The sequence below is a fragment of the Cricetulus griseus genome (assembly GCF_003668045.3).
Source record: "Cricetulus griseus strain 17A/GY chromosome 1 unlocalized genomic scaffold, alternate assembly CriGri-PICRH-1.0 chr1_0, whole genome shotgun sequence".
In the NCBI taxonomy this organism is placed as follows: domain Eukaryota; kingdom Metazoa; phylum Chordata; class Mammalia; order Rodentia; family Cricetidae; genus Cricetulus; species Cricetulus griseus.
In genome coordinates this window covers 248,014,678-248,027,817 of record NW_023276806.1, presented here as the reverse complement: position 1 = coordinate 248,027,817, position 13,140 = coordinate 248,014,678, and the positions used below count along the sequence as shown (strand labels likewise).

The 13,140-nt window shown below is 55.1% G+C and overlaps 1 protein-coding gene across 1 annotated transcript in view; it reads left to right on the top strand.

Moving 5' to 3' along the window:
- Unc13a (unc-13 homolog A) overlaps positions 1-13,140 on the top strand; it is a 49,816-nt gene that overhangs the window by 19,862 nt on the left and 16,814 nt on the right. The window contains exons 15-30 of the mRNA XM_035451458.1: positions 13-240; positions 842-983; positions 1,086-1,255; positions 1,407-1,522; positions 2,915-3,078; positions 3,520-3,670; positions 4,699-4,767; positions 4,953-5,042; positions 5,577-5,711; positions 6,715-6,848; positions 9,327-9,412; positions 9,492-9,618; positions 10,305-10,401; positions 10,570-10,713; positions 12,062-12,145; positions 13,030-13,107. Coding sequence (XP_035307349.1) covers positions 13-240; positions 842-983; positions 1,086-1,255; positions 1,407-1,522; positions 2,915-3,078; positions 3,520-3,670; positions 4,699-4,767; positions 4,953-5,042; positions 5,577-5,711; positions 6,715-6,848; positions 9,327-9,412; positions 9,492-9,618; positions 10,305-10,401; positions 10,570-10,713; positions 12,062-12,145; positions 13,030-13,107 — 2,015 coding nt within the window. The remainder of the gene's footprint in view (positions 1-12; positions 241-841; positions 984-1,085; positions 1,256-1,406; positions 1,523-2,914; positions 3,079-3,519; positions 3,671-4,698; positions 4,768-4,952; positions 5,043-5,576; positions 5,712-6,714; positions 6,849-9,326; positions 9,413-9,491; positions 9,619-10,304; positions 10,402-10,569; positions 10,714-12,061; positions 12,146-13,029; positions 13,108-13,140) is intronic.

Sequence of the window (13,140 nt, the reverse complement as noted above, 5' to 3'; positions counted from 1 at the left end):
GTGTGCTCGCAGGGGCGGCGGAGAAGAGCTCCAAGCATGGCGCCGAAGACCGCACGCAGAACATCATCATGGTGCTCAAGGACCGCATGAAGATCCGTGAGCGCAACAAGCCCGAGATCTTCGAGCTGATCCAGGAGGTCTTTGCTGTCACCAAGAGCGCTCACACACAGCAGATGAAGGCTGTCAAGCAGAGCGTGCTGGACGGCACCTCCAAGTGGTCTGCCAAAATCAGCATCACGGGTGCGCATGCGCAGATAGCCAGCCCCCCCCCCCCCGAGAGACCCGAGGGGTGCATAGAAGCAGGATACCGAGCAAGGGCTCCAGCTTGAGAACCTCAGGGAAGCCTCTTCTGATAGGCATGCGAGAGTGGGCCCACCTATGCATAAGTGGGTAGATGGATGGGCAGATGGGCTCTGCAGGCCTGGGTGGGTGGGTGTTGCATGCTTACCTAGATTTACTGAGGGATGGTAGGTGGATGACCAGAACTGGGATGGATAGATGGATGGATGGGGAGATAGGCTGACGGGTGAGTGGATGGAAGATGAGTGGCTGAAGGCTTGGATGGATGGCTGGGTAGGTGGTGGGCGGGTAGGTGGCGAGTGGACAGTGTTGGGTAGTTGCAGAATTGCATTGTGGGTGTGTGGATGGATGACTAGAGAGGGATGGGTGGGTGGGCAGGTGGCTGAATCAGATTGGGGGTCCCGCAGCAACTCTCTAGCAAGACTAGCTGGGCTGTCTCTGTGGCTCGCCCATGCCACAGGTCTCCCAGGCCATATGCTAGTGACTGCTTTTGGCAGGTTCCCCCTATTGAAAGCACATTTGTGTGGTGTGTGTCTTTCAGTGGTCTGTGCCCAGGGTTTGCAGGCCAAGGACAAGACAGGGTCCAGTGATCCTTATGTCACCGTCCAGGTCGGGAAGACCAAGAAAAGGACAAAAACCATCTATGGAAACCTCAACCCAGTGTGGGAAGAGAATTTCCATTTGTGAGTGACTAGGCTTGCTTCTGGGCCAAGTCGTAGGGGCCTCTGGAACCAGGCACAGGGCGGCTGCCTGATGCCTGTCCTCCAATCTGATTCCCTACACAGTGAGTGCCACAACTCCTCTGACCGGATCAAAGTGCGCGTCTGGGATGAAGATGATGACATCAAATCCCGCGTGAAACAAAGGTTTAAGAGGGAGTCCGACGACTTCCTAGGGCAGACGATCATCGAGGTTCGGACGCTCAGTGGCGAGATGGATGTGTGGTACAATTTGGGTGAGTGAGGAGGGCAAGACCCAGGGAGGTTGAAGACAGAGAGAGAGGGGACCCGGGAAATGCAGCACAAGAGAGACCCCAGCGGAGCCTCAAGAGCATTAAAACAGACCAGGCTGCCCCGGACCTTCTAATGCCCCCCCACAACCCACAGACAAGAGGACAGACAAGTCTGCGGTATCAGGTGCCATTCGGCTTCACATCAGTGTGGAGATCAAAGGGGAGGAGAAGGTGGCGCCATACCACGTCCAGTACACCTGTCTGCATGAGGTGAGCACCCCCGGTACACCCATCCGCATGAACTGAGCCCCCAGTGCCGAGAAGCACACGGCTGGCTTCTTCGTCACCATGGCTACCCCCTTCCTCCCAGACACACTGTGCAGTTATGTACCCCCGAGGTGCTTCCTCACCTGGTCCCTCCTCCTGAGAGACTCCCATGTATGCATGGGATCCCCGCTGGCCTCCCTGCCGGCTCTCATAGCTGTCCTCCTAGCAGGTGCCAGCCCCGAGCTCACCTGCTCCTGCCTGGGCTCAGGGGAGAACTCTATCCCCAGGCGGGGGGCTCAAACGAGTGCGGTGCAGGGGATGGGTGAAGGACTCGGATGGGCCCAGGGAGACTGGTGTGTGGCTGAGGGCATGGGTAGATTCAGACGGGTGGCGCTGGGGGATCTATGCAAGTAAGGTGAGTGGCTGGGTACATGGAAACGTGGAGGACGGTGGAGACAGATTGGTGAGAGATTGGATAGACAGAGGAAACACAGGGAATGGACGAGATCTGTGGGGTAGTTAGATGGGTGGATGGATGGATGATCAGTGGGGGGATGACCAGTGGGGAGATGATCAGTGGGGGGATGACCAGTGGGGGGAGGATCAGTGGGGGGGATTGTAGGGAGACACCCTAGCCCCGCCCAATAGTCATGGGACAGGTGCCAGGTGGACCCGGGACTCATAAGGGCGTGGTGAAGGAAAGCCGGTGTGACATAAGGGAGCTTTTTAAGGGCTGCACCGGAAGACCCTAGCCCCTTTTCTGGTCTGCGTCTTGCCCTGGTGTTTTCTCGATTAAAGAGACTTCACCATCCCAGATCACAGTTCATCTTTGAGCACACGCTGCAACCATTAATCTTCAGGGGATGATCAGTGGGGGGATGGTCAGTGGGGGGGTGGTCAGGGGGGGATGGTCAGGGGGGATGGTCAGTGGGGGGGGTGGTCAGTGGGGGATGGTCAGTGGGGGGATGGTCAGGTGGGGGGGGGATGGTCAGTGGGGGGCATGGGGGGATGGTCAGTGGGGGGATGGTCAGTGGGGGGTGGTCAGTGGGGGGAGGGGGGATGGTCAGTGGGGGGATGTCAGTGGGGGCATGGGGGGGATGGTCAGTGGGGGATGGTCAGTGGGGGGGGGGGGGGGGGGTCATGGGGGGGGGGGGGGGTGGGTGGGGGGATGGTCAGGGGGTGGGGGGATGGTCAGTGGGGGGGATGAGGGGGGATGATCAGTGGGGGGGATGGTCAGTGGGGGGATGGTCAGTGGGGGGATGGTCAGTGGGGGGTGGGTACAGATGTGAACCCTGGATGATGATGAGCACGATGGGGCGTGACTGGAAGGATGAGTGAGGTAAGCTTGTCTGTCACCGCCTCCTCCTCATTCCTGATGCCCTGTCTCTGGTGCAGAACTTGTTCCACTTTGTCACGGATGTGCAGAACAATGGTGTCGTGAAGATCCCTGATGCCAAGGGTGACGATGCCTGGAAGGTTTACTATGATGAAACAGCCCAGGAGATTGTGGATGAGTTTGCCATGCGCTATGGTGTGGAGTCCATCTACCAAGCTATGACGTGAGGACACAGTGGGTGGGCAGGCGCCTGGGGAAGGGGGGTCTCACATCACTAGTGGTGATCAAGATGCCGCTATTGGGAGGTGTGGGCAGGGAGCCAATGAGAGGTAGAGAGACGTGGTCCCTAGACAAACAGACGGACACGGGCCAGGAGGTGGCACATACCCGAGGCATTGGCACTGGGGACTGAAACAGAAGGACAGGGACTCAGGGTCATCCTTGCTACATAGAGTTTGAAACCAGCCTGGGCTAAGTGAAACCCTGTCTCAAAACTTAAGTTCAAAACCACGGAAGAAAGGACACAGACATGTGGCTCTCAGAGGCAAAGCCAGGCTGAAGGGAAGCTGTAGGAAGAGAGCAGACTCCTAGATGGTGTCGTGGAGCTCTGGGAACCCCACATTCTTGGTCCCCAGACCCAATGCCTCCTGTTCTCACCCGCCAGCCACTTTGCCTGCCTCTCCTCCAAGTACATGTGCCCCGGGGTACCTGCTGTCATGAGCACCCTGCTTGCCAACATCAACGCCTACTACGCACACACCACCGCCTCCACCAACGTGTCTGCCTCTGACCGCTTTGCCGCCTCCAACTTTGGGGTCAGTTGTAGGGGCCAGGGCTGGACACACTTCCTGATTTAGTAACTCCTGTGTGCCTCTGCCTCAGAGCCTCAGTTTGCTTGTCTGTAAGAATAGAATTAGAAGAATGCCAAGAGTGGGTAGAATGTGGTGGCTCAGTGGGTAGGGTGTGGTGGCTCAGTGGGTAGGGTGTGGTGGCTCAGTGGGTGGAGTGTGGTGGCTCAGTGGGTGGAGTGTGGTGGCTCAGTGGGTAGGGTGTGGTGGCTCAGTGGGTAGTGGTGGCTCAGGGTGTGGTGGCTCAGTGGGTAGAGTGTGGTGGCTCAGTGGGTGGAGTGTGGTGGCTCAGTGGGTGGAGTGTGGTGGCTCAGTGGGTGGAGTGTGGTGGCTCAGTGGGTGGAGTGCTTACCTAGTATGAATAAAGCCCTGGGTCTCCATCCCAGGCACCATGTAAACTGGGCATGGTAACATACATGTGTGTCATCCCAGCTCTCAGGAGGCTGAGGCAGGAGGATCTCCAGGTCCAAGCCAACCTGGGATACAGGGAACCTGTGTCAAAAAGCTAGAAAGGGGCAGTGGTAGCGCACGCCTTTAATCCCAGCACTTAGGAGGGAATGGCAGGCGGATCTCTGTGAGTTTGAGGCCAGCCTGGTCTGCAGAGTGAGTTCCAGGACAGCTAGGCCTGCACAGAGAAACCTGTCTCTAAAAACAAACAAACAAACAAAAGCTAGAAAGAGGGACTGGAGAGATGACTCAGATATGTGGCTGCCATTCCAGAGGTCATGAGTTCAATTCCCAGCAACCACAAACCACATGGTGGCTCATGACCATCTGTAATGAGATCTGGTGCCCTTTCCTGTCATGTAGGCATACATGCTGATAGACCACTTATATTCCAAAATAAATAAATCTTTAAAAACAAAGTAGAAGAAATGGGGGTTGGCTGGGTGGTGGGTGAGCCTAGTGGTTAAGCAGCATTCAGCTTAGTAGCCAATATTCAGAGAAATCGGCAGACGCCCAGCTCTGCCTCCACCCTCCCGTCCTCCACTTAGAAAGAGCGCTTTGTGAAACTTCTGGACCAGCTACACAATTCCTTGAGGATCGACCTGTCCATGTACCGGGTGAGAGACTCTTGTGCTCAAGTGCCACTCCTGGAGCTTGTGTCCCTGTGGGGCCTGGGGACCCAGGGCAGCTTGCACATGTCTGTGTCCCTACGTGGACAGCCCCTGCCCCAGTGTGCTGACACTGGGGGCTGTCACCGTGTCCCACTGTCCCTGGTCCCTCATCACCCACTTGATGCCCACAGAACAACTTCCCAGCCAGCAGCCCCGAGCGGCTGCAGGACCTCAAGTCCACAGTGGACCTCCTCACCAGCATCACCTTCTTCCGGATGAAGGTGAGTGTCCCCAAGGCAGCCCTGCCTGTCCTCACACAGCCATGTGAAGATTCCTAGTGCTGTGACTGTGGCCACTGCTACCGAGCACCCTTAAGCACATAGGCGGGGGCCAGCAACATGGTGACTGGGTAAAGTGCTTGCCGCCAAGCCTGGCGATGTGAGTTCAATCCCCTGGACCCACATGGTGGAAGGAGAGAACCGACTTCCACTGGTTGTCCTCTGACCTCCCATATACGTGCCTGCAGATGCACGCACGCACCCCTGCACACACACACACACACACACACACACACACACACACACGCACGCACGCACACACACGCACCTTTAGTCCAAGTACTTGGAAGCAGAGACAGGGGAATGTCTGGGAGGAGGAGGCCAGTCTGCTCTACAGATTAAGACAAATAAATCATAAACCATGAGAACATGGTGGGAAAACCCACCAGGCAGTCAACACATAGCAACTCAGACCCAGTTCAGGGTGTTGGTGTCACTGTCCCAGCCATCCTCACCAGGGCCTGCCTCTGTCTTCAGGTTCAGGAACTGCAGAGCCCTCCACGTGCCAGCCAGGTGGTGAAGGACTGCGTGAAGGCGTGCCTCAACTCCACCTATGAGTACATCTTCAACAACTGCCATGAGCTCTACGGCCGCGAGTACCAGACGGACCCGGTGAGGCCATGGGTGGGCACTAGCGCCAGGCTGCTCGTAGAGCTCCAGAGTTTTCTTCTGGGATTTGGGATTAGGAGCCAAGTATGAGGACTCCAATGATCTGAGTAAGGAAAAAGGCATTTGGCGGCCTCCAATGGAGGACTTAGCACCGAGCACACAGTAGGCCCTCAAGAATGTGCTTGGTGAGTTTGGGTTAAGACCTCAGGACTAGTGGAGAGTCTCCATTTGCAAAAGGTCCAGTGAGTCCTCATCTGGAGAGATGGGCTAATGGTTAAGAGCCCTTGCTGCTCTTCCAGAGGACCCCAGCTCGATTCCCAGCTCCCACACAGGGCTCGAACCCACCTCTAACTCCAGTGCGTCTGGTCACCTACCTGCACATGTGCATTACAGACAAGCAGACATCTACATAAAATCAAATAAACATTTAAAAAGAAAAAGGAATTTGCGGGCCTCTGAGAGGGCTCGGCAGGTGTGCAGCCTGCCACCAAGCCTGGCTGCCTGTGGAGCATCCCTGGGACCACACGGGAGCCCATTCCCACAATTTGTCCACTTTGCATGCTGTAGAACACATGCCCGCCTCCAACACATACAGAAATAAATAAATAAAACGGAACAAGATGTTGACAGGTGTGAATGCTGCCTTCATCAGCCTGGCCCTCAGGACGCTGAGACATGAGATGGGCAGTTCCGGGCCAACTTCTGAGTCTCTGTCTCAGAAAAGAAAAGAAAAAAAAAAAAATACTGGCTTGGGCTGAATTTCTTCTAGTTTTGTTTTGTTTTTTAGTTTATTTATTTGTTTGTTTGAGAGGAGGATCTTATCACTTGTAGCCCAGGCTGGCTTCAGAGTTGTCAGGGGACGACGGTGGCCATGGCCTCTACACTGAGTGTGCACCGCTTGTCTACATTTGTTGTTGTTGTTTCAGCATGAGGCAGCATTCTGCACTGGGCTACCCCACTCCTGCCCACACTGGTTTCTAAGCAATATCTCCTCTGCCCCTTTTAGGCCAAGAAGGGGGAGGTCCCCCCTGAGGAGCAGGGTCCCAGCATCAAGAACCTGGACTTCTGGTCCAAGCTGATCACACTCATCGTGTCTATCATTGAGGAGGATAAGAACTCTTACACACCATGCCTGAACCAGTGAGTTCCACTGAGGCCACTCAGTGGCTTTGGCAGTGTGTGGCTGGGTTCTGGGTCACAGAGATCGTGTCTGACAAGTGTGTGTGTGTGTGTGTGTGTGTGTGTGTGTGTGTGTGTGTGTGAGAAGCCTCATAGGTTGGCTTTCTTTTTACTTTTTATTTTGAGGTAAGGTCTCCATAGAGCTAAACTCACATTTATTCTGTAGCCTAGGTTGGCCCCTAACTTGAGATCTCCCTGCCTGGGCCTCCAGGGAAGCTGGGAGGCCTGAGCTGCAGGTCCACCTATGGAATTTAGAGCCTGGTTACATGAGCTTAATTGGATTTGTGTTTACAACTGTGGTGTGAACTTAAAAACTTTTTTTAATTAAAATTTTATCTTGGGCAGTTCTAGTGCACGCCTTTAATCCACTTGGGAGGCAGAGGCAGGGGGATCTCTGTGAGTTTTAGGCCAGCCTGGTCTATAGAACTAGTTCCAGGACAGCCAAGACAATTATACAATGAAACCCTGTCTCAAAAAATCAAAGAAGATTTTTCCTAAATTTTACTTTATTTTTAAAAATACGTGTTTGTGTGTCTATGAACCATGTTTGTGCATGGTACCTGTGGAGGCCAGTAAACGGCATTTGATCTCCTGGAACTAGAGATGGTTGCAAGCCATCATGAGTGGATGTGTGTCAGTCACAGGACAATTGTAGGAATTGATTCTCTCCCTCTACCATAAGATTTCTGGGGATTGAACCCAGGTTTCATGCTTAGTGGCAAGCCCCTTATCCACAGAGCCATCCCACAGGCCTAGAATTAAACTTTAATATAGACTGTTGTAACTACACTCCAGGTGAACATCTGAGGTCCCAGCTACTCAAGAGTAGCAGGAGGATCCATTGAGTTTGAGTTTCAGGGTAGCCTTGGCAACATGGAGGGACCAGGAAACAACAAAGAAATCACACAGAGTTTTATACAAAATACAACACCACACTGGGCAGGGCTGTACACCATGCAAATGTGTGGGACTTGGGCACAACTTGTTATGGCATGGCCTCTGTGAATACTTATGAAATAGCTAACGGAGCCATCGAATCTGTTCTTCCAAAGTGAGCAATGGGATCGGGTGGTGAGTGGGTATGTGGGTAGGTGAGTGTGTGGACGGGTGAGCGTGTGGACGGGTGAGCATGTGGGTAGGTGAGTGAGTGGATAGGTGAGTGAGTGGATAGGTGAGTGTGTGCATGGGTGAGCGTGTGGACGGGTGAGCGTGTGGACGGGTGAGCGTGTGGACGGGTGAGCGTGTGGACGGGTGAGCGTGTGGACGGGTTGAGCGTGTGGATGGGTGAGCGTGTGGATGGGTGAGTGTGTGGACGGGTGAGTGTGTGGATGGGTGAGTGTGTGGACGGGTGAGCGTGTGGATGGGTGAGCGTGTGCATGGGTGAGCGTGTGGATGGCTGAGCGTGTGGACGGGTGAGCGTGTGCATAGGTGAGCGTGTGGGTAGGTGAGTGAGTGGATGGCTGAGCGTGTGGACGGGTGAGCGTGTGGACGGGTGAGCGTGTGGACGGGTGAGCGTGTGGATGGGTGAGCGTGTGGATGGGTGAGCGTGTGCATGGGTGAGCGTGTGGACGGGTGAGCGTGTGGACGGGTGAGCGTGTGGACGGGTGAGCGTGTGGACGGGTGAGCGTGTGGACGGGTTGAGCGTGTGGATGGGTGAGCGTGTGGATGGGTGAGTGTGTGGACGGGTGAGTGTGTGGATGGGTGAGTGTGTGGACGGGTGAGCGTGTGGATGGGTGAGCGTGTGCATGGGTGAGCGTGTGGATGGCTGAGCGTGTGGACGGGTGAGCGTGTGCATAGGTGAGCGTGTGGGTAGGTGAGTGAGTGGATGGCTGAGCGTGTGGACGGGTGAGCGTGTGGACGGGTGAGCGTGTGGACGGGTGAGCGTGTGGATGGGTGAGCGTGTGGATGGGTGAGCGTGTGCATGGGTGAGCGTGTGGACGGGTGAGCGTGTGGACCGGTGAGCGTGTGGATGGCTGAGCGTGTGGATGGGTGAGTGTGTGCATGGGTGAGTGTGTGGATGGGTGAGCGTGTGGACGGGTGAGCGTGTGGATGGGTGAGCGTGTGCATGGGTGAGCGTGTGGATGGCTGAGCGTGTGGACGGGTGAGCGTGTGCATAGGTGAGCGTGTGGGTAGGTGAGTGAGTGGATAGGTGAGTGTGTGCATGGGTGAGCGTGTGGACGGGTGAGCGTGTGCATGGGTGAGCGTGTGGGCAGGTGAGCGTGTGGACGGGTGAGCATGTGAATAGGTGAGTGGGTAGGTGTGAGGACTGTCAAGTGGACAGATACAATAGGTAGTTGATGAGTGTGAGTAAGAGGCAGGCAGCTGCCCTGGTGGGTGGGGCCTGAGGGATGAGCCTGGCCTTCAGACCCTCTAACCTGCAGCAGGAAGGTGGGAGCATCCCCACCCTGTCATACCCCAAGTTTCCATGGCCCTTCCCAGGTTTCCTCAGGAGCTGAACGTGGGGAAGATCAGCGCTGAGGTGATGTGGAGCCTGTTTGCTCAAGACATGAAGTATGCCATGGAGGGTGAGTCTCTCAGCCCAGGCTGGGCGGCCGGAGCCGTGGAGACCCCCTTGCCTGACGGCGTCTCTGTCCCTCCTGGCAGAGCATGACAAGCATCGTCTGTGCAAGAGCGCTGACTACATGAACCTGCACTTCAAGGTCAAGTGGCTGTACAATGAGTATGTGGCTGAGCTGCCCGCCTTCAAGGCCCGAGTGCCCGAGTACCCAGCGTAAGTTCCCACGGGGGATTCCAGGGCCCCAACTCCCTGATGCTCAGGACAATGAACCTGATGCCCCATTGGTACTGAAGAAGCAGCTGTGTTCCATGCCTCAGGGTTAGGGGGAGAAGGGAGCCACCATGTTGAAACTAGCCAGGACTGAAATATTTCTATTTGCAAAGACTGAACGCTCCCTCCTCCTTCCTCTCTCCTCCCTCTTCTTTCCTCCCTTTCCCCTCCCCCTCCTCCTCCCCCTCCTCTTCCTCCTCCCTCTTTGTCAAGTACACAGTGAGTTTAAGGCTAGCCTGGACTGCATCAATCCTCTATTTCAACAAGTGTATTTTTTTTTATTTATTATGTATACAACATTCTGCTTCCATGTATATCTATCTGCACACCAGAAGAGGGCACCACCATGTGGTTTCTGGGAATTGAACTCAGGACCTATAGGCGCTGCTCTTAACCTCTGAGCCATCTCTCCAGCCTCCTCAATAAATGTATTAAAGAAGCTACCCACACTGAAGTGACTGAAACCCAGTACAGGGTGGATGCCGGGGACAGACCCAAGGTCGACACTTCCTTAGAGCCGGATTAGAGCCTGCACCCTAGCAGCAGACTAGAAGCAGGACCGCGGGGGGGGGGGGGGCTGGCACACCGTGTCCCTGAGAGTGTCCCAGCTGATGTGCCCTCCCTTCCAGGTGGTTTGAGCCTTTCGTCATCCAGTGGTTGGATGAGAATGAGGAGGTGTCCCGGGACTTCCTGCACGGCGCACTGGAGCGCGACAAGAAGGATGGGGTGAGGCAGTACTGAGCGGTCAGAGGTCGGTGGCGCCCACTGTCCTCCATGCATTCAGCAGCTGTAGGATGCGGGGTCATCCTGCAGCCCCAGGCCTCCACCGCCCTGCGGCCCGGGCCACCCCAGGGCTGGTGTGGCGTCCAGCCTGTGGTTGTCCTCCCCCTGCAGTTCCAGCAGACTTCAGAGCACGCCCTGTTCTCCTGTTCCGTGGTGGACGTCTTCTCCCAGCTCAACCAGAGCTTCGAGATCATCAAAAAGCTGGAGTGTCCTGACCCCCAGATCGTGGGCCACTACATGCGACGTTTTGCCAAGGTGCGGTGGGATCGGGAGGGGTTACCGGTAGAGCTGGGGCTGGGGCTGGGGCTGGGGCTGGAGTGGAGGTGAGCAGAGGGGCGGGGCCAGTCTGGCAGGGAAGCTAGAGTGTGTGCAAGTGAGTAATCCATCCCAGAGACGCAAACAGAAAAGTCAAAAAGGTAAAAGTAGGCAAACAAAAAGATAGTAAACTGCTAACTCTAGAAAAACAAAAAATTGAGGAGGGATAGTGAGATGCCTTAGGGGGTGGAGGGCCTGTCACCAAGCCTGAGGACCCGAGTCCCATCCCTGGGATCCCCAGGGTAGAAGGAGGACTGCATCTACAAGGCATGCATGTATGCACACATGATCGCACACAGGCACACATGGTCACACACATGCTCTCTCTCTCTCTCTCTCTCTCTCTCTCTCTCTCTCTCTCTCTCTCACACACACACACACACACACACACACACACACACATACACACACACAAATTAATTAAATCTAGCTTAATTAAATTAATTAAGAAAATCTAGCTGGGCACGGTGGCGCACGCCTTTAATCCCAGCACTCAGAGGCAGAGCCATGTGGGGATCTCCGAGTTCAAGGCCAGCCTGGTCTACAGAGCCAGTTCCAGGACAGCCAGGGCTGTTACACAGAGAAACCACACACAAATCTATGTTGGGGAGTGGGAGTTGAGAGGCTGGATGTGTAGCTCAGTGGAGAACTTGTCTAGTGTGTTTGAGGGCTAGAGGTCTAATCCCCAGCACCACACAAAGAAAAGTTAAATAAAAAAAAAAGCAAAAATAAGAAAAAAAAAAGAGGCAATTATCAACTCCAAGGAAATCAGAAAGTTGAGGAAGTGAGTGTCCGCTAACGGGGTTGGGCTTGGTGCTGCAGGCAGGGTTCTCCAATGAGGATCCTGAGGATCTCCAATGTCAGGGTTCACATAAACAGAGCTGGCTCTGGGTGACTTTGATGGTTTAGCTGGAAATTAAAGGCTGGCTTCTGGATTCCACGAGGGTCAGGTGAATACTGCAGCTGTTTCCTTCAAAGTAGAGCAGGGTGCATGGGAGATGGTGGGCTTGTATCTTGTCTAGACCAGGGCAGGAAGATCAGGAGTTCAAGGCCACACAGCAAGACTTTGTCTCAAAAAGCAAAAGCAAAACAAAACAAGAGTTACGGTAGATCAAACACTCCTTTCAAGGGGGAGAGGCTCTCCTCTGTGTCCTGGTGGTCATCTGGGATGGGCAACCCTCCAGCCTGATGTCCACCGCACACTGCAGCGCAAATCACCAAAATGTCTACAGTGGATGAGGTTGGCCCCTGAGACCTCAGCCCCTCTCACCCGTGTCTGTGTTCTCAGACCATCAGCAACGTCCTTCTGCAGTATGCCGACATCGTCTCCAAGGGCTTCGCCTCCTACTGCTCCAAGGAGAAAGAGAAAGTGGTGACCGGGGACACCGCCCCACCCTGCCCTCGCCCACCCCACCCTGCCCTCGCCATCCCAGCCCTCCTTGCCCCATTTGGTTTCCCTCAGGGTCCAGGGTCCCTTCCTACCCCAGGCTAGGATATGAGGTTTAGGGCACCAAATTCTGCTGAGGGGACACGTATTTTCCGGGACACATGTGATTATGTGTGATTGTGTTGACCTGCACAGTCTGTCTGGGTCTGATCCTGTGGGTTTTGGTGATGGTGGTGATTAGTTATTTGCTTGGTTGGGTTTTTAAGACAAGCTCTCAAAATGGAGTCCAGGCTGGATTTGAGCTTCTCACGTAGCCCAGGTTAGCCTCAATGTTGCTATGTAGGCCAAGGTGGCTTTCAATTCACTGTGTAGCCCAAACTGGCCTTCAACTTGCTATGCACCACAGGATCAACTCCAGCCAGCAGTGTAGTCCAGGTAGCTTCAAACTGGCAATGTAGCCCAGGCTAGCCTTGAATACCTGATCTTCCTGTCTCACCTTCTGAGTACCTCTGTACCCAACTATCTGTTTTGTGTAGCTGTGTTGAGGACTGGGTCACGAGTGTCTGGGGGAGTCCTGTGTGTCACATGATGGGAAGGGCATGCCTCTCCAAGTGTCACTGATTGTTCCCAGCCTTTAAGGGTGTAGCATCAGCAGTGCCAGCAGAGAGGCAGGAGGACCCTGAGGTGGGACCCACCTGGCCCAGCATGTGTCCCAGGCTGATATTCCTTCAGGCCTTCCCCATCTGGCCCCAAAGATGCCCCAGTTCATGCATGTCCAGGGCTATTGCCTGCCATCCTCTAGGGGACCCCAGTGTCCTGACCCCCAGGAGGTGGTGGGGAGTCACCATCCTGACTCTCGCTTCCCTCAGCCCTGTATCCTCATGAACAACACACAGCAGCTGCGTGTGCAACTGGAGAAGATGTTTGAGGCGATGGGTGGGAAGGAGGTGAGTGATGGGCCGGGCGGGCGGGGGGCTCAC